The sequence below is a fragment of the Peromyscus eremicus genome, chromosome 9 (assembly GCF_949786415.1).
Source record: "Peromyscus eremicus chromosome 9, PerEre_H2_v1, whole genome shotgun sequence".
Taxonomy (NCBI): domain Eukaryota; kingdom Metazoa; phylum Chordata; class Mammalia; order Rodentia; family Cricetidae; genus Peromyscus; species Peromyscus eremicus.
The window spans coordinates 69,718,205-69,741,619 of NC_081425.1; the positions used below are offsets into that span (position 1 = coordinate 69,718,205).

At 39.9% G+C, this 23,415-nt stretch overlaps 1 protein-coding gene and 1 pseudogene across 1 annotated transcript in view; both read left to right on the plus strand.

The window, feature by feature from the left end:
• The window catches only part of Chd8 (chromodomain helicase DNA binding protein 8), a 56,131-nt gene that overhangs the window by 13,537 nt on the left and 19,179 nt on the right, over window positions 1–23,415 (plus strand). Inside the window, 13 exon segments of the mRNA XM_059273673.1 lie at window positions 119–504; window positions 1,450–1,564; window positions 12,320–12,502; window positions 12,778–12,846; window positions 13,286–13,341; window positions 13,964–14,081; window positions 15,484–15,567; window positions 17,795–17,932; window positions 18,986–19,107; window positions 19,243–19,486; window positions 20,634–20,810; window positions 21,709–21,852; window positions 22,139–22,394. Of these exon segments, the coding sequence (XP_059129656.1) occupies window positions 119–504; window positions 1,450–1,564; window positions 12,320–12,502; window positions 12,778–12,846; window positions 13,286–13,341; window positions 13,964–14,081; window positions 15,484–15,567; window positions 17,795–17,932; window positions 18,986–19,107; window positions 19,243–19,486; window positions 20,634–20,810; window positions 21,709–21,852; window positions 22,139–22,394 (2,092 nt within the window).
• LOC131920218 (U1 spliceosomal RNA) lies at window positions 4,933–5,070 on the plus strand (annotated as a pseudogene).

Below are 23,415 nucleotides of genomic sequence, written 5' to 3' on the forward strand. Positions count from 1 at the left end.
GCCTCCCAAGTGCTAGAATTACAGGCCTATGCTCCCATGTCTGGCTGAGTATACCTGGTTTTTTTTAGGTCATTTAAATTGCAAACGTATTGAAATTGTAGTGTCCTTGTCTCTCCAGGCTGGCTCTTCTCAGGGAGCCTCTTCTGGGCTCTCTGTGGTTAAAGTTCTAAGTGCCAGTGAAGTGGCAGCCCTGTCAACACCAGCAAGTTGTGCTCCTCATCCTGGGGGAAAGACTGGAATGGAGGAGAACCGCAGGCTGGAGCACCAGAAAAAGCAAGAGAAAGCAAATCGGATTGTAGCAGAGGCCATTGCCAGGGCCCGGGCCCGGGGCGAGCAAAACATACCTCGAGTCCTGAATGAGGATGAGCTACCTAGTGTCCGGCCAGAGGAGGAAGGTGAAAAGAAACGCAGGAAAAAGGGAACTGGAGAAAGACTGAAGGAGGAAAAGCCAAAGAAGAGCAAAACCTCCGGTGCCTCTAAAACGAAGGGCAAGAGTAAGCTCAAGTGAGTGCTCTTTGCTGCCCATGGGATGTTGGAGGCAGCGCACTGCTGTGAAAATACTTGGGGAGGAGCTGTGTATAGCAGCTACCCACTGGACCTGTCCGAAGATTCGACCTTTGGTTTCTCTGTCCTAGTGCTTATATGGTTAACTGAAATGTTTAAATAGGTGTACTTTCAAAAGGACATATGAATCGTGGTTCAGGCAGCTATGACTGTACATTCCTGACATTTACATCACTGTCGTGTAGAAGAGATTTCTCAGTACCTCTACCATCTACTCATAAGAGAGCTACTGGACATAGCTTACCTGCCCTTAAACCTCAGTCACTGTCAATCTTAGACCTTGTTGAGGGAATGTGGCTTGCTATGGTTCTTGTTGCAATCTTGTGTCCTTTTTCTTTTATTTCTTGTAGCTGTTTTTTTATTAGCTTCTACTCTCTGCGTGTTCTTCAAACTGTGTAGCTGTATAGGCTTTTTCACCTTGTAAAAAAGCAGGTTTTGGGGGGCTGGAGATGGTTTAGCAGTGAAGAGTGCTTGTTGCTCTTGCAGATGACCAGAGTTCAGTTCCCAAGCACCACCTGGCAGCTTACAATCATCTATAACTCCAGTTTAGATCTTATAACATTCTTCTGAGTTCTGCAGGCACCAGGCACGCAGCTGGCACACCTACATATATGTAGACAAAACACTTCTTCCACATAAAATAAATGCATCTCAAAAAAAAAAAAAAAAAAAAAGGAATAAATTTCATTCTATTATTTGGTCCTCAGCAAAGTGTCTTTCAGGACAGGGTTACCCTTACAAGCCTGGGTGCCGTCTTTTTCAGACGCTCTACTCGGCAGTATTTGTACCGTAGACTGGAGTGTCTGGAAGTTTAGTGTGTGATATGGAAGTTTGTATTAGTGTGCTCTACCTCATGAGGTATGCTTGCCTTCATTTCCTGTTTAGCACCATCACTCCAGTAGTGGGCAAGAAGAGGAAACGGAACACGTCTTCTGACAACTCTGATGTGGAAGTCATGCCTGCGCAGTCTCCCCGGGAAGATGAGGAGAGCAGCATCCAGGTAAGGGACCGCTCTGGACATCTGAACTAGAAATAGTCCATGTAGTCCAGGCTAGCCTAGAGATGGTTATGTAGCCTAGCCAGGCCTTGTCATTGGTGATTCATTCCCCTGCCTCTTTGAACTTCCCCATTTCTGAGATTATAGGTATGCATCATCAACACGTCCAGCTTTCAGTCCAAAACTGTTTTGTGTGTATGTGCTTGTGTAAATCTGTGTGCACCATATGCATGCAGTGCCTGCAGCGGCCAGAAGGGGCATCAGACTCCTTGGAACTGGAGACAGAGACAGCTGTGAGCCACCACATGGGTGCTGGGACCTGAGCCCAGGTCCTCTGCAAGAGCAGTGTGTGGTCTTAACATCTGAGTCAAAATTTTCCCTCCAGCCCTAAAGTCTGAAAATGTTTTGTGCCAATGTGACACAAGTGAGAAAGAAATTTCATGCTTCACCTTGTACAAACGATGTATAAAACTACTTTCAGCTATTGTGAAGGTGTCATATGATCATAGCATTGAGTATATGCATACTCATTGTTTTTTTGTTGTTGTTTTGTTTGTTTGTTTGTTGGTTTTTGTTTTTTGTTTTTTTTTGGTGTTAGTCATGGAAGCCAAGGCTAGACAAATGTTCTGCCACTGAGCCAGCCCTATTTTTGTTTTGAAGCAAAACATAATTGCCCAGGCTTACCTTGTCCTCACCGTGTAGCCCAAGCTAGGCTTGAATTTTCAGTCTTTCTACCTCAGCCTCCCAAGTAGCTAGGACTATGGGTCTGAACTACCGGGCCTTGCCGTGCATTTGCAAATATTCTAAAACTGAAAAAACTCAAATCTGGACTGCTTTTAGTCCTAAGCATTTTGTGTAAGGGATAGTCCACCTGTAGGAAACAACATGCTTAATTGCAACTAATAAGCCAGAACCAAAAATATACCCAAAAAGAGGCTGGACTTAGTATATTCTAAATTTCTGTCTTTTTAGGCAAACAACCGATTAGTGGCATTCAGGTAAAGGACCTTAAAGAACTTAGTAAAATGTACACATTCTGGCTCTGGACATTTGAAATAAAAACAGTCACTATTAAAATGTCGATACTGGTTTCCCCAAATTCCTTTGTTTCAAGAACTGAGCAAACCATGGAAGCTCATGATGCAATATAGATGGTTGTGGTGGCTAACACTTTTCCTCTCCTGTAGACCTGTTCAGCTAGTCCCTTTCTTTCACCTTTTCTATGCTTGAGGTTTCTGATGAGAACTCTGGGGTAGTTAGGCACAAAATTTGGGTTGCTTTTTTTTCTTGCAAGCTTGGTATTTCCTGAGGCTTATTTCCTTGCCTACCTTCTTGTTGGGGCCCCACATGGTCTTTCCTCCACTGGTACATGGCCCTGGTGTGTTTGTGTCCAAATTTCATGTTCATCTATTGGAGGGTTGGGAAGACATTCTGTATCCCTCTCTGACTTGGACATACTGAGTGCTGGGATTACAGGTATGAACCAACACTGGTCACAATTCCTTTTCTCACAAGAACACAAGGCCAAGTGTGATGCCATATGTCTGTAAGACTTGAACCCGGGAGGCCAGTCTGGGTATCATATTACGAAAAATTATTTAAAAGGAGAAAGGAAATGAGAAGGAAAAAAAGGTCAGTGAGGGGAACAGGGAGGAGAAGAAAAGGAAAGGGAAGAAAATATCATAAAGCAGGGAAAGGATCAACAGCCTTGAATTAAGGTTCACATAATAAATAAGCTTTATTAAGTCAATAAGAATTGACTTTAGGGGTTGGGGATTTAGCTTCTTGGTACAGCACTTCCAGCTCCGAAAAAAGAAAAAAAAAGAATTGACTTTAATTAATTAAGTGAATCATGATTATTCTTTTTGTCCTTTGGGACTGTGGTGCTTTTTGTTTGCTTGTTTGTTTGTTTGTTTGTTTAATATTTAACCATTAGCCTTTTTTTTTTTTTTTTTTGTTAGTTAAGAAATTTAGGGCTAGGATGTGGCTTCATTGGGAGAGTGCTTTCCTTGTGTGCACAAAGCCCTGAGTGCCACCATGTGCATGATGGTACACACCTGTAATCCTAGCACTTGGGAGGTAAAGGGAGAGAGGGGGATCAAGGCCATTCTCATGTACATAATAAATTTGAAGCTAGTCTGGGATACACAGCACATTGTCTCACAAAGAAAATTACTCATGTATACACACACATAATTGAGACCTGGACATGGTAGAGAACTCTGTATCTCTAGCTTCCAGGGAGGTTAAGGTAAGAGATCACTTGAAACACATAGAGATCTGAGGAAAACTTTAGCAGTGCTAAATTTGTAAACTATGAAATTCTGTCCCAAGCCAAGTGACAAAACTTGGGAAATTGAGGTAGAATGATTGCTGTGAGTTCAAGGATAACCTGGAATACTGTGTGAGATCCTGTATCAAAAACACGAAACAAGGGACTGGGAGATGGTTCCATGGCTGAGCTGGTAAATCGTTTGCCCCAGAGCGTTAGAACCTGAGTACAGATTCCCCAAATCTAGTGTAAAAGGCTGTGTGTGTGTGTGTGGCACTTAGGTGCTGGGGGAGGGGCAGCTCTTTGTCCAGCAAACCTAGCCAAATCCATTAACTTCAGGTTCATTGTGAAACACTGTAAAAATAAAGGTGGTGGGGGAGCATACTTCAGTCCTAGCACTTGGGAGGTGGGGTATGTCATCTCTAAATTCAAGGTTGCCAGAGCTACATAGTGAAACTCTGTTTCAATAAAGGAATAAAGTAGGGGGCAGTTGAAGAAAGACACCCAGTTGTCACAATGTGTACTATACAAGGCCAAAAAAAAAAAAAAACAAACAAACCTCCAAACCCAAATGAACAAAAATGTTCCATTACAAACACCAGACCCCCAGTTCTCTCCAAGAACCAGTTTTGTTTATTTGGGTGAGGGTGCAGGGGTGCACTTACACCCTTCCAGAAATATTGTTTGTTTTTATGGCATGCTACTGCCACTTAATACTAGTATCTTAATACTAGTATTCTATACCTACTTCTTATGCTGCTTTTTTTTTTAATTATGAAAATTTTCAAATATACTCAAAGGGAGAGATTATTTAATGAAGTCCCATGTTTCCATTCTTCTACTTCAGTATTTATCAAGAGATGGCCATTGCTCCTCTCTAGTTTATTTTAAAGTAAATCCAAGTAGTCTTTCTTTTCCTTTTTAAACTTTCTTTAAATTAAAAAAAAAAATGCTATTTTAAGCCAGGTGTGGTGGCACATATCTTTAATCCTAGCACCAGAGAGGCAGAGGTACAAGCAGGTGAGTCTCTGTGAGCTCAAGGCCAGCTTGATCTACATAGTGAGTTCTAGGCCAGCCAAGGCTATAGAAAGAGACCCTGATACTTACCTGGCAGGGGAGATACCATGATCATGAAGGTGGTTTTCCCAGGGCGAGGCTTATCCATTGCACTCCGGATGTGCTGACCCCTGCGATTTCCCCAAATGCGGGAAACTCGACTGCATAATTTGTGGTAAAAAAAAAAAAAAAAGAGAGACCCTGTCTCGAACAAACAAATTAATAGTGAGATCCTGTCTCTTAATCAACATAGAAATGTTATCTTAAGAATGCTAGCCGGGCGGTGGTGGCGCACGCCTGTAATCCCAGCACTCGGGAGGCAGAGCCAGGCGGATCTCTGTGAGTTCGAGGCCAGCCTGGGCTACCAAGTGAGTTCCAGGAGAGGCGCAAAGCTACACAGAGAAACCCTGTCTCGAAAAACCAAAAAAAAAAAAAAAAAGAATGCTACACAATAACTATAAAAGCAAGTGATATAAAAGGTAAAATGTAGGGAGTGTCTATAATCCTTTTTTTAGTAACTAGACTTTCCTTAGTAATGTAGGATAAAATATGGGTTGTATCAGTCAATTTTCAGTTCATGATAACATACTGTCATGTGTTACTGGTATGTTTCAACAAAATGAGGTTTATTTTGGTTCATTTTGGTTCATGGTTCTTTTTTTTTTCTTCGTAGTTGTTTGTTTTTTTTCCTTTGAGACAGGGATTCTCTGTGTAGCTCTGGCTGTCCTGGAACTCACTTTGTAGACCAGCCTGGCCTGGAACTCAGAGATCTGCCTGCCTCTCTCTCCCCAGTGTTGGGTTTAAAGGCGTGAGCCACCACCACCCAGCCATTCATAGTTCTTTAGGCCAAGTGGATAGCCTTCATGTGTTCTCTTTGTTGACCAAGTACCTAGGTGATATAGGAAAGGTACAACAGGATACAGAGAGTCACATGTGTATGTTACATCTGTGGTCTGGTCGCTGTTGTACTGTAGTCCAGTATAACCTTCAGCTCACCAAGTAGCCCTGGGTTGCCTCTAAGGAGCCTTCTGCCTCCACCTGGGTTGTGAAATTACAAGTGAAAACGGCCTGTCTGGCTTTTTTTTTTTTTTTTTTTAAATTAATGGTCCTTGGGGTTGATCTAGGATCTCATTTCTTTCAGATGTTTTGAGATTGTCAGTTGCCAAGCAGTGATGGCATTTGCCTTTAATCCCAACACTCAAGAGGCAGAGGCAGGTGGGTTTATGTGAGTTTAAGGCCAGCCTGGTCTACAGAGCTAGTTCCAGAACAGCCAAGGACACAGAGAAACCCTGTCTCAAGAACACACACACACACACACACACACACACACACACACACAAAACCAACAACAACAAAAAGAGATTGTCAGTGATGAATATATCAATTGTTACTTCTTTTTCTGATTTAAGTATAGATATGAGTATAATTTTTGTATGTATTTTCCTGTTGATGAACATTTGAGTTGTATAGTTTGTGATTGTTAATGAGAAATTTTAGTACAAAGTATTTTTTGGACCAACTTTCATGTCTTCTAACTAAATCCTTAGAAATTAAATTAATAGATTATAGGGCAAGCATATAACTGGCTAAAATCTGTTTTACAAATGATGGGCCAAATAATAAAGGTTTCTGTTGTTATACAGTTTTAACTTTGGTACTTCCCATCTGTCTCATCTGTTTAATAATTCTGTGCTGTTTTATTTTAAGGCTGTGACATAATTTAACTAGTACTCTGTCTATAGTCCTTTTTTTTTTTCTGGTATTTTACTACAGTTAATTCTACAGAGATTTGTGTATATATGCAAATATATAAAACAGCAATTTGAAGTGTATTGCTGTCAAAGGATAAAGCCAAAGTTTCTTCCACTGAGATCATGCCAATTGGAACCCCCAACCATATCTTGAGTTCCTGATTTTTCTTTTCCCTCCTGTTTTGGGCATCAAATTTAGGATCTTGAGCATGTTAGACAAATATTTCCATTCAAGTATTTTCCTAGCCTATGTTTAAAATAGTTTCTTCAAATGTTCTGAATTTTTTCCAGTCTGCTAGGTGGAGAGGGAAAAAGAAAAAACACAAAAAAACCCTCAGTATAGGGATTGGAGAGAGCTCGGCGGCAGTCAACTCTGAGCTCCAGGCCCAGGAGGTCAGACGCCCTCTTTTGGCCCCTGTGGGCACTGGACACACATAGTGCACAAACGTACAAGCAAAACACAGGTGTAAAATAATTTTTTTTTAATCTTAAAAATGTTACAGGTAAGCATTATAGCATAATTGTAATCCCAGCACTTGGGAGGTAGAAGCAGGAAAATCAGAAGTTCAAGGTCATCATTCATTACATAGAAAGTTTGATGGTAGCCTGTGTTACAGAAGCCCTTAACTCAAAAAAAATTTTTTTTCAATTATATCTTTTTTTGTGAACTGTTTCCATGTCATTTTCTTTATCTCTATTCTGCTATTCATCCCTTTTTGTTGTTGTTGCTCAAACTTCTTATGCTTAGTAAGTATGTCTGTAGCGTTTTTTCTTTGTTTTCTCTAGCTTTGTTTATATGGGATTATATTTTGCATATAATCTTAAATTAGTAAATACTGTCAAATTTGTCAATTTGTTAGAGTAATTTTGCCTGCTCAAATTATTTTAGAAGTTCTTTAGATTTTCTCACTATATTTAACATCTTTCCTTTGGAGGTGTTTCTTGGATCTTCTCTGCCTGGCCAGTAATCTCCGGTCTCAGTTACTGAGCATGACCCTCATTGGCTTTACTCAGAAGTACCAAGCTTATTGTGTTCTAAAGCCCAATAAGAGTTTCAGTCCACTTGGGCGCTTTCAACCCTGTTAGGGGGACAAGTTAAGAAATGTGAAAAAGTCTACTATACTTGTTCCTACTTTTCCTCTTTATTGTTTGATGTTTATTTATTGTTTTAAAAAGTGTTTATTCCATGTACAGAATGATGGTTTTACCATATTTTCTTTTTTTAATTATTTATTTTTATTTTATGTGCATTGGTGTTTTGCCTTCGTGTACGTCTGTGTGAGGGTGTTGGATCCCTTGGCACTAGAATTACAGACAGTTGTGAGCTGCCATGTAGGTGCTGGGAATTGAGCCTGGGTCCTCTAGAAGGGCAGCCAGTGCTCTTAACCACTGGGCCATCCCTCTAGCCACAGTTTTACTGTATTTTCTTTCATGTATATTGTATACTTTGCTCAGACTTACTCCTTGTATTAATTACTGTCTGCTATAACAAGACGTCAGACAGGGTTTGTGGGTGTGCTCCGTAGACACATTGCGAGGGCAGCTCTGGTGGTGTTGGTGGCAGGCAGGAATTTGAGTCAACTAGTCCCCATTTTGTCTGCAGTCCGGAAAAAGAGAGAGAAATGATGGCATTCAGCTCTTTCTTCTTTTTCCACTTTACTCAGTCTTGGACCCAGGCCTACAGGGATGTTGCCATCTGCATTAGGGTGGGTTTTCCCTTCTCAGTTGATGCTCTCTAGAAGTGTTCTTACAGAAATGCTTGGAGTGTGTCTCCTAGGTGATTCTAAGTCTAGCCTACTTGACAATGAGTGTTAGCCGTCACAGCTCTCTAGTACTCTCTCATTTCCTTCCCTTCATCTAGTCCCTTTTACTTCCCTTCTTTGTTGTTTTGTTTTTGTTTTTTTTTGTTGTTGTTGTTTTTTTTGTTTTTTTTGTTTTTGGTTTTCTGAGACAGGGTTTCTATGTGTAGCTTTGCGCCTTTCCTGGGACTCACTTGGTAGCCCAGGCTGGCCTCGAACTCACAGAGATCCGCCTGGCTCTGCCTCCCAAGTGCTGGGATTAAAGGCGTGCGCCACCACCGCCCGGCCTTGTTGTTTTGTTTTTAATTTATTGAAACAGTCTCATTAGTGAGACGGGTCTTGAGCGCATTGTTCTTCCTCTGACTACCAAGTGCTGAGATTACAGGTGTGCACCATCATCCATCACGCCCAGCTCTACTCTCATGTCTTATATGCATATATTTTTAAGTCTGGATTCTGCATATGAGAGAAAATAAGCTGTATTTGTCTTTCTCAGTCTGCCCCATTTTAGTTGATATGATGATCTCCAGTTCTATCCATTTCCTGCAGGTGGCATAATTTCATTCTTCCCTGTGGGTGAATCAATCTCCATTGTGTGTATATACCACATTTTCTTTATTCAGTCATCAGTTGCTGGCACAATTCCATAACTTGGCTGTTATAAATAGTGCCACAGGAAACAGATGTGCAGGTATCCTGTGGTCTGCTGACCTCAATACCTTCTGGAAGATACATACTTAGGTGTGATATAACCAAACCATGTGATAGTTTTTTAGTGTGTAAGGAACCTCCATACTGATTTCCATAGTTGTTGGACTAATTAAAACTCATGCCAGTTTTACCCCACTTCCTTGCCCACACTTGTTTTCTTGCTTATAATGTGACTGAAATGGAATCTTGATGTAGTTTTTATTTGCATTTCTCTGATGGCTAAGGATATTGAACATTGTTGTTAGCAGTGTTTTAAAGAGCCTGTCTGTGTAGCCCAGAATAGCCTCTTTTTTAAAAAACTTTTTAAAGTGAGGGGGTACAGGTTGCAGTTAGAGGTTCAACTTCCAAGAGTCAGTTTTCTCTTCCTACCATGTGGGACCTAGGGATCAAACTCAGGCCCTCAGCATTGGTGGCAAGTACCTTTATTCATTGAGCTGTCTCACTGACCCCCAAGCTAATCTTAAAGTCCTGGTCTTCGAAAGTTAAGTGGCCATTTTTAGTTCTTTAGAGAGCCGTTTGTTTAATAATTCATTTGCCATTTGTTGATTGGATGGCTTATATTTTGGGTGCTTAATAATTTTTAATCCTTTAAAATAAATGTTTACATTTATTTATTTGTGTGTGTGTGTATGTTAAAGGACCAACATGCTAAGGTGCTCATGTCCAAATCAAAAGACAACTTGCAGGGATTGGTTCTCTCCATCATGTGGGTTCAAGGATTGAACTCAGTTTGTCAGACTTGCTACCAAGCACAGTACCCACTGAGTCATCTTTTCCAACCTTAAATTCTTTATATAGTCTAGATATTATTCCTTGTCCAATGCACAGTAAGTAATTTTTTTTCCAGTCTATGGATTTTTCTTTTCCCTGTGGTAATCATTTCCTTTGCTGTGGAGGTGCTCTTTATTTGAGAAAGCCCTGAATTCTGTTTTATTGGTATGGGTACTAGATACCATGCTGGTTTTGTGGCTATGGCTCTGTGGTGTAATTTGAAACTAGATATTGTGATAACTCCAACATTGTTCTTTGGCTCAATTATTTTAGATACTTGGGGTCTTCTGTGCTTCCATACTAAATTTTGGGTTTTTTTTTTTCTATTGCTGAAAAAAAAATTGTGGTAAATTTGATAGGTATTATATTGAGCCTGTAGATTGCTTTTGGAGATGTATCGCTTTTTATAGCATTAGTTCTTTAAATCTGTAAGCATGAGAAGTCTTTTCTTCTCGTGTTTTCTGTTCTGTGTTTAAAGTTTTAATTTTAGCAATCTTTCGCCCTCTAGGGCTTTTGTAAGTTGGATTTTTTTTTTCTCTTGATTTCTTTCTCAGCATAACTTTTATTTCTCTGTACTTTAGGATCAGCTTATCTAGTTAAAAACGTTTTTTAATCAGATTTATCTACCCATTTACCAAAGTTTGTCTTTATAACCTATTAATTTTTTATTTTTCTTTGTATGAATGATTTTATATCTTAAGAGATTTAATCATCTAGCTAATCATTACTTTTATAAATGATATCTTTTCTTCATTGTATTCTATCCTACTCTGAATAGGAATATTATTACTAATTCATTTATTTATGTATTTGCTGTGCTGAGGGATTATACCCAAGACTGTATATGTGCTAGACAAGTGCTACCACTGGGCCATCTCCCAACCCCTAGGAATATTGATTTTTACAAATTAGTTTTAAATTATGCAAGTTTGCTCAATTCTATTATTTCTGTCATTTGATTCTTTTCCATTTTCTGGGGATATATCGTGCTGAAAAATAATTTCTCCATTTTTATATCATGAACTACAAGTATTAAACTATTGTAAAAATGATTTATTTAGCCACTTGAAAGAATAAAATAGACCTAAATATACATATATTTATAGATATATAAATATTTATAAATTTATGTATCTATAAATATAAATTTATATATTTATATGGTGTATGTTACATTATTATAAATGTAACATAAATATGTATTATATTTATTGGATTTTGGAGACAGGATTTCTCTGGGTAGCCCTGGATATCCTGCAAATTAGCTTTGTAGACCAGGCTGGCCTTGAAATCAGATCCACCTGCCTCTGCCTCCTGAGTGCTGGGACTAATGGTGTGCGCCACTATGCCCAACTGACCTAAAATACATTAAGAAAACTGACTTGGGGCTGGAGAGGTGGCTCTATGGTTAAGAGGACTGGCTGCTCTTTCAGAGGACCTAGGTTTGAGTCTTAGCACCCACATGGCAGCTTACAGCCATCTGTAACTCCATTCCAGGGGATCCCACATCATCCTCTTCTGGCCTTTGTGTGTACCAGGTGTAAAAGTGGTGGACAGACATACATGCATGCCAAAACACCCATTCACTAAAATAAAAATAAAAAAGGAAAGAAAATTGTCTGAAAGAAACATTGTTAACTAAGCTTGAAGGTGTGGTGGCACACACCCCTAATCCCAGAACTCAAGAGGCAGAAACAGGTAGATCTCTGTGACTTCAAGACCACCATGATCTATATTGTGAGTTCTAGGACAGCTGGAACTATGCAGAGAGAGACCTGCCTTTAAAAAAAAAAAAAAAGCCTTAAAAAAAAAAAAAAAAAGAACTAGGAGTCAGCTGGTGGCACACACCTTTAATCCCAGCACTCGGGAGGCAGAGGCAGGCGGATCTTTGTGAGTTCAAGGCCAGCCTGGTCTACAAAGTGAGTTCTAAAACAGGCACTAAAAATACACAGAGAAACCCTGTCAAAAAAAAAAAGGAATGTATATGAAATGATTATTTTGTCAAAACGTCAGAGGCCAATGGAAGTGGTTCATAGGCCGTACAGGCTTGACTACTTGAGTTTGATCCCTGAACCCATGGTAGAAGGGGAAAGAATTGACCCAAAAAAGTTGTCCTCTGACACCTGAACTTACACATACACAATACAATAGTAAGTTTTGTTTTGTTTTGTTTTTTCAAGAGAACTTTGGAATAAAATGTACGTCTATTAGCATAGGCAAATACTTTTAAAAGTCTTCTTTTTGAAAGCTGGCGTAGATGTAATACCAGTACATGGGATAGAGGCAAGATGTTTCAGAGTTCAGGGCCAGCCTGGAACACAGATACATAAGCCACTGCCTCTTTAAAAAAAGTTCTCACTTTGAGAGTTCTAAGCAATTAACTGTATTTCCTATACAGAAGAGACGTTCAAACCGCCAAGTTAAACGAAAAAAATATACAGAGGACCTGGATATAAAGATAACAGATGATGAAGAAGAGGAAGAGGTCGATGTAACTGGTCCAATAAAACCCGAGCCCATCCTCCCAGAACCAGTGCAAGAACCTGATGGAGAGACTCTGCCTTCCATGCAGTTCTTTGTGGTAAGCTAACACCAGCCATTTGAGAGTTGTTCTCCTCACCACCCCCCTCGTGTGTGTGTGTGTGTGTGTGTGTGTGTGTGTGTGTGTGTGTCTGTGTGTGTGTGTGTGTGTTTTACTGTCTGCTGTTGTTGTTTTGAGATCGGGTTTTATTCTGCAGCCAGGCAGCAATCCTCTGGCCTGTGTCTCAGCCTCTGGAGTGCAGGGGTTACTGGTGTGAACTACCACACCCAGTTTTATTCTTTCAACCATTAGTTGACTGACATCTTTCACTGCAGGAGAATCCCAGTGAAGAAGATGCTGCTATTGTGGACAAAGTGCTTTCCATGCGAGTTGTGAAGAAAGAGGTGAGGCCCTCTGTCTTTGACGTCTGTCATTTATAGTATCTTTAATGCTGCATTCATAGATATATGGGTTTTACTTTTAGAGAATTATCTATTGTTCCTATGATGGGGATTCTCTACCACTGATCTGCACTCCCTCTTCACAACTGTTATTTAATGAGTACCTTTGAATGACAGAATATATTGTTAGGATGCAGTTTTTAAGAGATGGTATATGAAAGCTAGGTAGAAAACAAGTTTGTCTTACCATCTCTTCTTTCGCTATTTTTTTTTACAATGGATAAAAGATTTCTATTTTCAGCTCTCAGGACTCTAGTGCTAGATTGGTTCCTTGATCAATGAAATATTCAGGAAACATTAGGATGAAGTTTTGCCATGTGTAGATGAAATTAAAAGGTGTCTTTGATAAATAAGTGACTATAATTTCTGTATTTCTTCTCAGCTTCCTTCTGGACAATACACTGAGGCTGAGGAATTCTTTGTCAAGTATAAGAACTAGTAAGTTATGTGCACTCAGAGCTGCTCAGCCTAAATCCATAGGCTGTGGAAAGGCCTCCCGTGGACACTCCTGCTCACCCCATAGACTGTGCAAGGGCCTCTCATGGACACTACTCACCATGAACTCCATAGACTGTGGAAGGGTCTCTCATTACTGCTTACCCTAAATCCAAAGGCTGTGAGAGAATCTCCCACGGAGACTTATGTGGTTGGGAATATGCCTTACGCCCCTCCTTTTTATTGTTGTTTTTGTAACTTTTTCCAAAGACTAATCAGAAATTTCAGGAATTGAAATGATTGTTTCTTTTCAGGAAATTGGGGTAAGAGCAGTCTCTGATACAATCCCTTGTAGTGTTCTCTGCCTTATTTAAGGCTTTATTACTCTAAACTGTAGTTTGTGAACCAACAAAATTAGCATTACTTGGGTGCTGGTAGGAAGTGTGGGTGTCTAGGTACCCCAGAAAAGGTGGTTTGTGTGCACAAGTTTTAGGAACACTGACGTAAGCTATCTCCTGTTAAAGCACACATTGTCCCACCTGTTGCTGGCTAGTCCCCAGCTTCCCAGTGCTGGAGTCCCAGGCTCCATTCTCACAGCATGACTGGCTATCTCCACCTACTGCAGCTCCTATCTGCACTGTGAATGGGCAACCATCTCCCAGCTGGAGAAGGATAAGAGGATCCATCAGAAATTAAAGCGGTTCAAAACCAAAATGGCTCAGATGAGACACTTCTTCCATGAGGTAAGTAGGAATCAGTAATGACGATGATTTCCTTTTAATCTTTTTGCTTTTTTAATTGAGAAAGCAGGATCTTGTTGTATAATTCAGGTTGCCCTCAGACCCCCTCTTCCTGCCTTTACCTCTCAAGTGCTGGTATTACAGAGCTGTACCATCACATGGCCTTCCCTTTCTTTCCTAGCTCAAATTAGTTACCAGGCTATCAAATGCTTGGTTTGTGTGTATAAGCATAGACTTTTAATTTTGATTATTTAGTGGTGTAGTTACGGTTTGTTAGATAGCTATAAAATTTGGTGCTATGAGATTGTGATAAGTCAGTGTAGATGGAGGGTTTTCAGGAAGACAGTACAGTAGCCTGATCCACACTCAGTCTTCTTTTCTCCAGTACTGCTCTTTAACTATCAACTGTCTCTTTAGCTACAAACAACTCTCTCACTAAGAGGAAACTGGGTGTTTTTGAGACAGTCTTATGGCCCAGGCTGACTCACTGTGTAACTCTACCTTAAACTTGTGGTCCTCTGTCCTCTGGTCTTGCCTTTACCTCTGAGTGCTAGGACCATAGGCCTTACACCACCACACATACTTTATATGTGCTGGGATGTAACTCATGGCTTCCTGTGTACTTAACAAGCTCTCTACCGACTCAACTACTTCTCCAGTCTGGGAAAACTTTTAAAAGTCAAATTTCTAATCGAGTATCAGTAGAAATAGTAATAAAAGAACTTTAATTTCTTATATCTAGGGTTACTACCAATTAAACATTGAAGCTACATAAGGAAAGAAATGTGTCTATAATATTTAACAGTGTAGAAGTTATTCATGTACTCGACTTTTAATTGTATTATGCAAGCAGAAGGGAGAGTGAAAAGAGATGAAGAAATGGAGGTGGCATCTGTGTGAAACACTTGGGAAAGCTTAATGAAGCAGAGCAGAAAAACAGTTTCAGAGTGATAGTCAAGAAGAGGTATCCATTTGCTTTATGAAATATAATAGAGCAAGTTTATATGTTTCAGTGACTGGTTCAACAGACAGAGAATACTCAGAAGGTCAGAAAGAATCCAGAACATGTATGGAGACAGTAGCCTGTTAGGGAGAAGGGATTCTGTGTCTGGTAACAGGTGAAGAAAATAGATTTATAGATTTTGTTCATTTGTTTTTTAAAACAGGGTTTCTGTGTTAGTCTTGGCTGTTCTAGAACTCACTCTGTAGACCAGGCTGGCCTCAAACTCACAGAGATCCACCTGCCTCTGCTACATGAGTAAGGTTTATAGATTTTAATGCTATGAAAATACACAGTTCTCATTAATATATTTTTTAATCTTGTAAAGATGAAGTAGAAAGGTATAGGTAGGTTTACTGGACAGTGATTTTCTTGCCTTATTGTTTGGTTTCATAACTCACCTAGGATGAAGAACCCTTCAATCCAGACTACGTAGAGGTGGATAGGATATTGGACGAGTCTCACAGTGTTGACAAGGATAATGGTGAGGTGAGTTGGGCGTGGAGAAACATGAAAAGCCTTCTGCAAATTTCTCCTGGTTTGCTTGCCAATCCTTTATTTTTCAGATGTGGCCGAAAAATCCCTTGGACTGAAAAGGTATTTCTGAATTTCTTTTGTGGGCTTCTTAGAAATATAGTGGGAAGGCGAAGGAGCAGAAGAGCTGGAGGTGCCTGTGTGGAAAGCTCCTCACCGTGGCCTGTCTCCCTCTGCTGCAGACTGTGTGGGAGACTGTGCACACTAATCCCCAGTCATGAGTATAAGAACACTTGCACAGGTTTCTGGCTTTCCATATTTCCTGAACTCACCATTAGTTCAGTTCTTTTCATTTGTCATTTTGGATCCCTGCCCACAGTTCCCATAATAGAAGTTTAGGCTGAGGCTACAAGATTCTTATTTTCAAGTTGGTTTTCTGGGAATTTTTCTTTCATAAACTGGTCTGGGAATCACTGTAATAATACTTCTACAGATTGGGGAACATATTCTGTTTATGCTCAAATACTTGAAGTTTTACAGATTTCCTGTTTGATCCTACAAAGAGTCACACTAGATCTCACCCTTGTCTTAAACTATATATAGATATCACACTGCCATTTCTTCTGAAATGCATCACGATCTCTTTGCTTCAAGCTGTTGCTGGCTTAGCTTCACAAAGTTTTTATGGCTCGTGACAATGACCACGAGAGAACAGGTTTCTGTTTAGACATTAGTGCTAAGTGGTAACCTAGGCTTACTAGCTATGAGATTCATTCCCACATGTCGCTCCACCAGGATCTGTGAGTCAGAGTCTTCCTTCTCTAACACTGCAAAGTTGACCTTGTTTTCTCAGACTTCAGAGTAACTCAGATTGTACCTTAGATACACAGGGCCTATTAATATTTTAATGTCTACAGAGTCTACTAAGTATAATATATATAATATGTATTCTCCTCTTGGGTTGAGGGTCCATGGTGTTACGTGTTTGTTTCTGGGAGTGAATGGAGGATAGCTGGACCATCTGGAAGTTGGCTGCTGTCCTTAAATTCTCATCATTTCAGGATCTCAGGCTTTCCTGCCTTGGCAATCTTGTATTTCCTATCACCATAAGTAACTGGCCTTGTGTTTGAACCCTTCGAATTGTGCAACTGGTGTCGTGCTAAAAATGTTCTGGCTTTTTGATATTATAGTTAATGTTCTCGATATTTGACAATAATATTCTGTGTATCCATTTCCCCCTCTCCAAAGTAGGTTCGATTTTCATCTATTTTTCATTAGCTAACAATGGAAATAAGTATATTATTTAGAAAAATAAGTTAATATGCTGGAAATATGTGACTTGTACCAAAGGTTTTAGGTAAGGAATGATTCAAGTCCCTACAGGAAAGAGCCATTGGATTATTTCTAGGGATCCTTGATCTGTGCCTGTGGAGGCTCTTTCAGACTTTATAGTAGCTGTTTCAAGGGATAATCTGTGAAGTCATAGTTAAAGATTCCTATGAGTGCACTATACCTAATGTTTTTGTTTTGGTTTGTTGGTGGTGGTGGTGGGTTTTTTTTTGTTTGGTTTTTTTTTTTTTTTGGTTTTTTTTTTTGTTTGGTTTTTTGAGACAGGATTTCTCTGTGTAACAGTCCTGGCTGTCCTAGAACTCACTCTGTAGACCAGGTTGGCCTCAAATTCACTGAGATCTGCCGGCTTCTGCCTCCCAAATGCTAGGATTAAAGTCATGTGCCACCATCACCCTGATTGTTTTGTTTTTTGAGACAGGGTTGCTTTGTGTACCCTTGCCTGTCCAGCACCTACCTCTGTACACCAGGCTGGCCTCGAACTCAGATAGGTCCTGTGTGCTGAGATTAAAGGCATGGGCCACCATGCTTGGCCATGCCTGTTCTTTCTAATTGTACTTGCTTTATATAAGCTTGTAGTGGAAGTGCTATCACAGGAGTGAATGATCATCTTTTTCATTTTATTTTTGTGGTGCCCAGGCAAACCCAGGGCCAGTACTCCAGCCCATCAATGACTATCCTAACTTACAAAAACAGTGGTATTGCCTCCCCCTCCTGCAGTGGATGCCTATAGAAGAGGACTGTAGTTGGAGCTTCAGCATTTCTTCCTTAGCCTGTGGTTGGTGGATTCAGCCTGGCGCTTTCAGCGCCCGTGGAGCTGATACTCTGAAATGCGGTATGAGAGTCAAGTCCTCACCTTTTTAATCTCCACTGCTTCGGCTCTCTTCTCTCCTAGCCTGTCATCTACTACCTGGTAAAGTGGTGCTCTCTGCCCTACGAGGACAGCACGTGGGAGCTGAAAGAGGACGTTGATGAGGGCAAGATTCGGGAGTTTAAGCGGATCCAGTCAAGGCACCCAGAACTCAAAAGGGTGGTAGGTACATTTGGATGTAGAAGATAAATGTAGTAGTGTAAAGGACTATTATATCAAGGCTTTTTTTTTTCTCCCACTGGCAGAAGTTTTTGTTATAAGTTTGGCTTTCTACTGTGGAAATTCTCTAACATGTAAAAAAGGGTTGACTAAGTGATATCATGTACCCATCATCACTAAGGCAAAAATTACTAATACATGTTCAATTATGTGTCTTACTTTAAATCAAATTACACATTCCTTCATTTCATTTGTAATTATTTCACCATTTATTTAAAAGGTAAATATTATCTTTCTTAATCAAGTACCAGTCATATATACATATCTCTGTTTGTCTTCTTTGTTTTGTTTTGTTTTTTGTTTTTTCGAGGCAAGGTTTCTGTGTAGTCCTGCCTGTCCTGGAACTCGCTCTGTAGACCAGGCTGGCCTCAAACTCAGATCCACCTGCCTCTGCCTCCTGAGTGCTGGGATGAAAGGTGTGTACCACCACCACCACCACCACCACCACCACCACCACCACCACCACCACCACCGCCCGGCAAGAAAAGATTCTTAAAGGCTTAGAAACCCAGGGTCCCTTTGAGGGCTGGGGTAACAAACATGTAGTGTTGCACCAATTTTTCTTTAAGGATGTCAGTCTAACACTCTCTCTCTCTCTCTCTCTCTCTCTTTTCCTTAAGATGTATTTATTTTATGTGTATGTGTGCTTTGTCTGTACACCAGAACAGGGCATTCACTCCCATGGTTCTATGGTTGTATACAGTTGTGAGCCTCCATGTGGATGCTGAGATTGAGCTCAGGACCTCTGGAAGAGTGGCCAGTGTTCTTTACTCTGGAGCTATCTCTCCAGCCCTCTAAATTTCTTTAAAGTAGTTTCCTGGCATCTTCCTGAAGTACTCAGTAGGCAATCTTTCTTTTAAAAATAACATGCATTCATAAATTTAAATGTATTTCATAGATTATAATCCAAGCAATGTTTTTCATTTGATTAAACTACTAGAATTAGTAATTTTATTAGTGTCACTGTACCAATAATTCACATTTTTTACTTTTTAGAATCGCCCACAGGCAAATGCCTGGAAGAAACTGGAGCTGTCACATGAATATAAAAACAGGAACCAATTACGGGAATATCAATTAGAAGGGGTCAACTGGCTTCTCTTTAATTGGTATAACAGGTAAAGAAAAGTGAGCTTATAACATGTAAACTTAGTCTGGGAATTATTTTTATATATAGTTTTTTCCTAAGTAGATTCTTTTTATTAAGATCAAAATTTTTTGCATATTCTTCTCCCCTACCCCGAAATCTACAGGCAGAACTGCATCCTGGCTGATGAAATGGGATTAGGCAAAACCATTCAGTCAATTGCCTTCTTGCAGGAGGTATATAATGTAGGCATCCATGGGCCCTTTTTGGTCATTGCTCCACTGTCCACCATTACTAACTGGGAGCGAGAATTCAATACATGGACAGAGATGAACACTATTGTGTACCATGGCAGCCTGGCCAGCCGGCAGATGATTCAGCAGTATGAAATGTACTGTAAAGATTCACGGGTGAGTAATAAGTCTTGGGAATGCTGTGTGTATGCAAGTAGGCCAAGGTACCTAGTGTTGCAGGGGCTACTTATGAATTCAAGACATTCATTGAGGCTCTCTGTGATTTAAGGGCTTCTTTTATGGAATAGTGTGATTTGACTTAGCTGTTTCTATCCAGTAGACACCATGAGCCACCAACCGTTCTGATTTAACATATGAATACATCATTTTAATGGATTGGTTTGCTTGTTTGAGTCACTCTTATGCTGCAACCTAGCCTGGCTCCTTGAATACTGAGATGGTAGTTATGCACCACCATACCCAGCTGATACATGTAATTTAAATAGAATTTTTAATAGCACTGATTAGTTTTAAAGTATTTTTCAGAGTAATAAACTTACAAGTGGTAATAAACTTAAATGTGCATTTGCCCTTTTTTTTTAAATGAGTCAAATTTTAATAAAATATGCTTTTTCGTAAGGGAAAATATTTTGAATCACCCATTTTGTATAAATAGCAGATTTATTAATTATTTACTGCTGTTTCTTTTATGATTTTTATCTCTAAGCCAAATTGTCTCATATTATAGTTCTTAATTTTGTTGAAATTATTTGATTTTTGGCAGACTTTAGAAAGAGTCCAACATTAACATGTTCCATATTGGCTATTGCCACTTCTATTTTTATTTATTTTCATATTTTTGAGATAAGGGCTCAATATGTAACCCAGGTTAGCCTCAAACTTGTGTTCCTGTCGTCTTGGCTTCCGAAGTCATTTGGCTACACGAAGTTACCTGGCTTGGCTTCCACTCTTTTTTCCTGTAGTATGTTTCAGCATTGTTCAACATTTTGTGGATCCCATTGTTAACTAGGGAATGAGCTAAGAAAGATTTATATCAGCTGAGCATACAACAGTCAGAAATGTCCAGCTCCACTCAATGTGCTAGGCCTGTTATTTTCCCAAGAAGCTGAATCCATTGAGAAAAGTATGTATCACGTTCAGTGATTTGGCACTGACTCTTGGGGATATAAACAGTGACGGAAGTTGGTGGTAGTGCAGTTGTTCTTTGTTAATCTTCCTTAAATATAGCAAGGACATTCAGAACTCTGCAGGTGGGCATGTGTTTAGGAGGCGCCTCTTCTGACTGCACCGATTTCGTGACTAGGGTCGCCTCATCCCAGGTGCATATAAGTTTGATGCCTTGATCACCACTTTTGAGATGATTTTGTCAGACTGTCCTGAGCTTCGTGAAATTGAATGGCGTTGTGTCATCATTGATGAAGCCCATCGGTTGAAGAACCGTAATTGCAAGCTACTTGATAGTCTCAAGCACATGGACCTGGTGAGTTCTCCAGAGTGACTTGTAGACACAGACATCTGAAATTTAATCTAATTTTCCTGTGAAATGAAAATTGCCTTAACTTAGCAGAAAAAAATAGAATGAAAACCTATATTTAGGGACCTCTGAAAATCATGTAAAGGTTATAACTTTTAGATTTGGAAATTACTTGTAAATGAGTGCTTCTTAATCATGAGGAACAATGGGAAGGTACCTTAGGTACCTATCCCAAAGATTAATATTTAAAACAACAACTGTGTTTTTCATGATTCTCTGGTTGAGCTACTTGGGCCACATTCAGCTAATACATTCTTCTGGTGATCTTCCCTGGGTCTCTAATGGTGCTGTAGCAGACAGTTGATACTAGTTATTCATTGGACACTTAGGTTATCTTACACGTGGCCTCTGTTTTTCTAACGGGCCAGATTGGGTGGGCTTCCTTACAAAGTGATCTCAGGACAGTATTGAAAAGGGTCCAGTAGAGAGCTGTGGAGCCCATGAACTCTGAGACTCACAGTGTTGGAGCCAGTCACAGGGAAGCCTGGATTCCAGGGGTGAGCCTTACTAGGAGAGAGTACAGAGAGCAAACAGCTGTATTAGTCCACCACAGAAACATTCCACAGAGGGGCAGGTTAGGATTTCTGTGGGTGGTTAATGTGGAGAGACGTGAATTTGGAAATACGTAAATCTAAGTACTTTATTTGGTTAAAGTCAGTATTTACTTAGTTTCAGTACCTTAGATAAGGGCATTTCCTAAATGGTTTTTGTTACTGAGTAAGCAAGTCAAAGAAAAGTTAAGACAGTAATCTAGCCCATTATCAACATAGTGTAGATAAACTAAAACTAAACTAACTATATACTTGATGGGATCTATTCAAATCCTTTTGTCTTCTCACTACAGGAGCATAAAGTGTTACTCACAGGAACACCATTGCAAAATACTGTAGAGGAACTATTCAGCCTACTTCATTTCTTGGAACCTTCACAATTCCCTTCAGAATCAGAATTCCTTAAGGATTTTGGAGATCTCAAGACAGAGGAGCAGGTAAGAAATCTGTCTGGTGAGGTATTAACTCAGGACCTGAGGTCTTACTGAAGTCTTGCCCATATCACCTGTAGCGTTATCTATAGTCTTCAGATAGTGGAGAGCAAATTTTCTGTGTTTCCGTGTAATCTTATTTGTTTCTTTTTCTGTTTATATTGTAATGAAATGCTATTGGTTTCTTTTTCTCTTTGTGATGTAATGTAATGTAATGTAATGTTGTTTCTTTTTCCCTTTATGATATAATGTAATATTAGTGGTTTCTTTTTCTATTTATAATGAACCACAGGTTCAAAAGCTACAGGCCATTCTCAAGCCAATGATGCTGAGAAGACTCAAAGAGGATGTTGAAAAAAATCTGGCTCCCAAACAGGAAACTATTATTGAAGTAGAGCTTACCAACATCCAGAAGAAATACTACCGAGCTATTTTAGAAAAGAATTTCTCCTTCCTTTCCAAAGGAGCAGGCCATACCAACATGCCTAATCTACTGAACACAATGATGGAGTTACGCAAGTGCTGCAACCACCCATACCTCATCAATGGTGAGGACATTAAAGACTTAAAAAGAACGGTGCATTGACTCTGTAACTGGGTTATGGGCTGTGGCTTGGGAAAAGATTCTCCGTTTAAAAACAAGATTCCGAAGTATATTATCTCTTCCTAAATATTTATGAATATTTCATATCTTAGCTATTGTGTGTGTGTGTGTGTGTGTGTGTGTGTGTGTGTGTGTGTGTATGATGGGGATTGGGACTTGAGTGCGACAGCACACATGCGGAGGTCAGAGGACAACATTATGGAGTCTGTTCGCTCCTTTCACCTTCATGTGGGTTATGGGGCTCAGACTGAGGGTGCCAGGCTTGCAGGGCAAGCACCTTTATCTAGGGAGCAATCTTGCTGACCACTCTGATGATTATAGTTCTTTGGTTTTACATAATCTCCCAAACTAAATAGGATTTCCTATGTAGAATTTCATGAATAATAACTCAGGTTATTCTGCGTTCTGGATAAATGTTCTTACTGGTACTTCATAATGAATTTTTTTGGGAGGAGATGGCTGTATGTTAATAATAGTGAGTCTGTTCTGATTTAGTCCTTGTCCATGTTATTTACATTTTTTTTGTTGTTTTTTTTTTTAACTCAGTTTATTCAGGAGACACCTTCCTTAATTGGCATGTTTTATGTAGCAGAATAAAATATTAGTTTGGATATTTTGTTGCTGAACTTTTTGTGAGAAATGCTAATATTAGTGCTAAAGGAGATGGATAAGAGCACTTGCTACATAAACATGAGGACATGAATTTGAATTCCCAGAACCAGTATAAAACACTGGGCATAGCCACACACCCCAGTGACTTAAATGCCGTGGGGGGAGAAACAAGAGGATCGCTGGGCATGTCAACTGGTGGCCTCTGAGTGCACTTGGTCATGCTCCTGGACACAAATTCGTGCGCGCGCGCGCGCGTGTGTGTGTGTGTGTGTGTGTGTGTGTGTGTGTGTGTGTGTGTGTGTGTGTAGAGGGAGGAAGGAAGGGTCAAAGATGACACTGCTTTTTACTCTGCT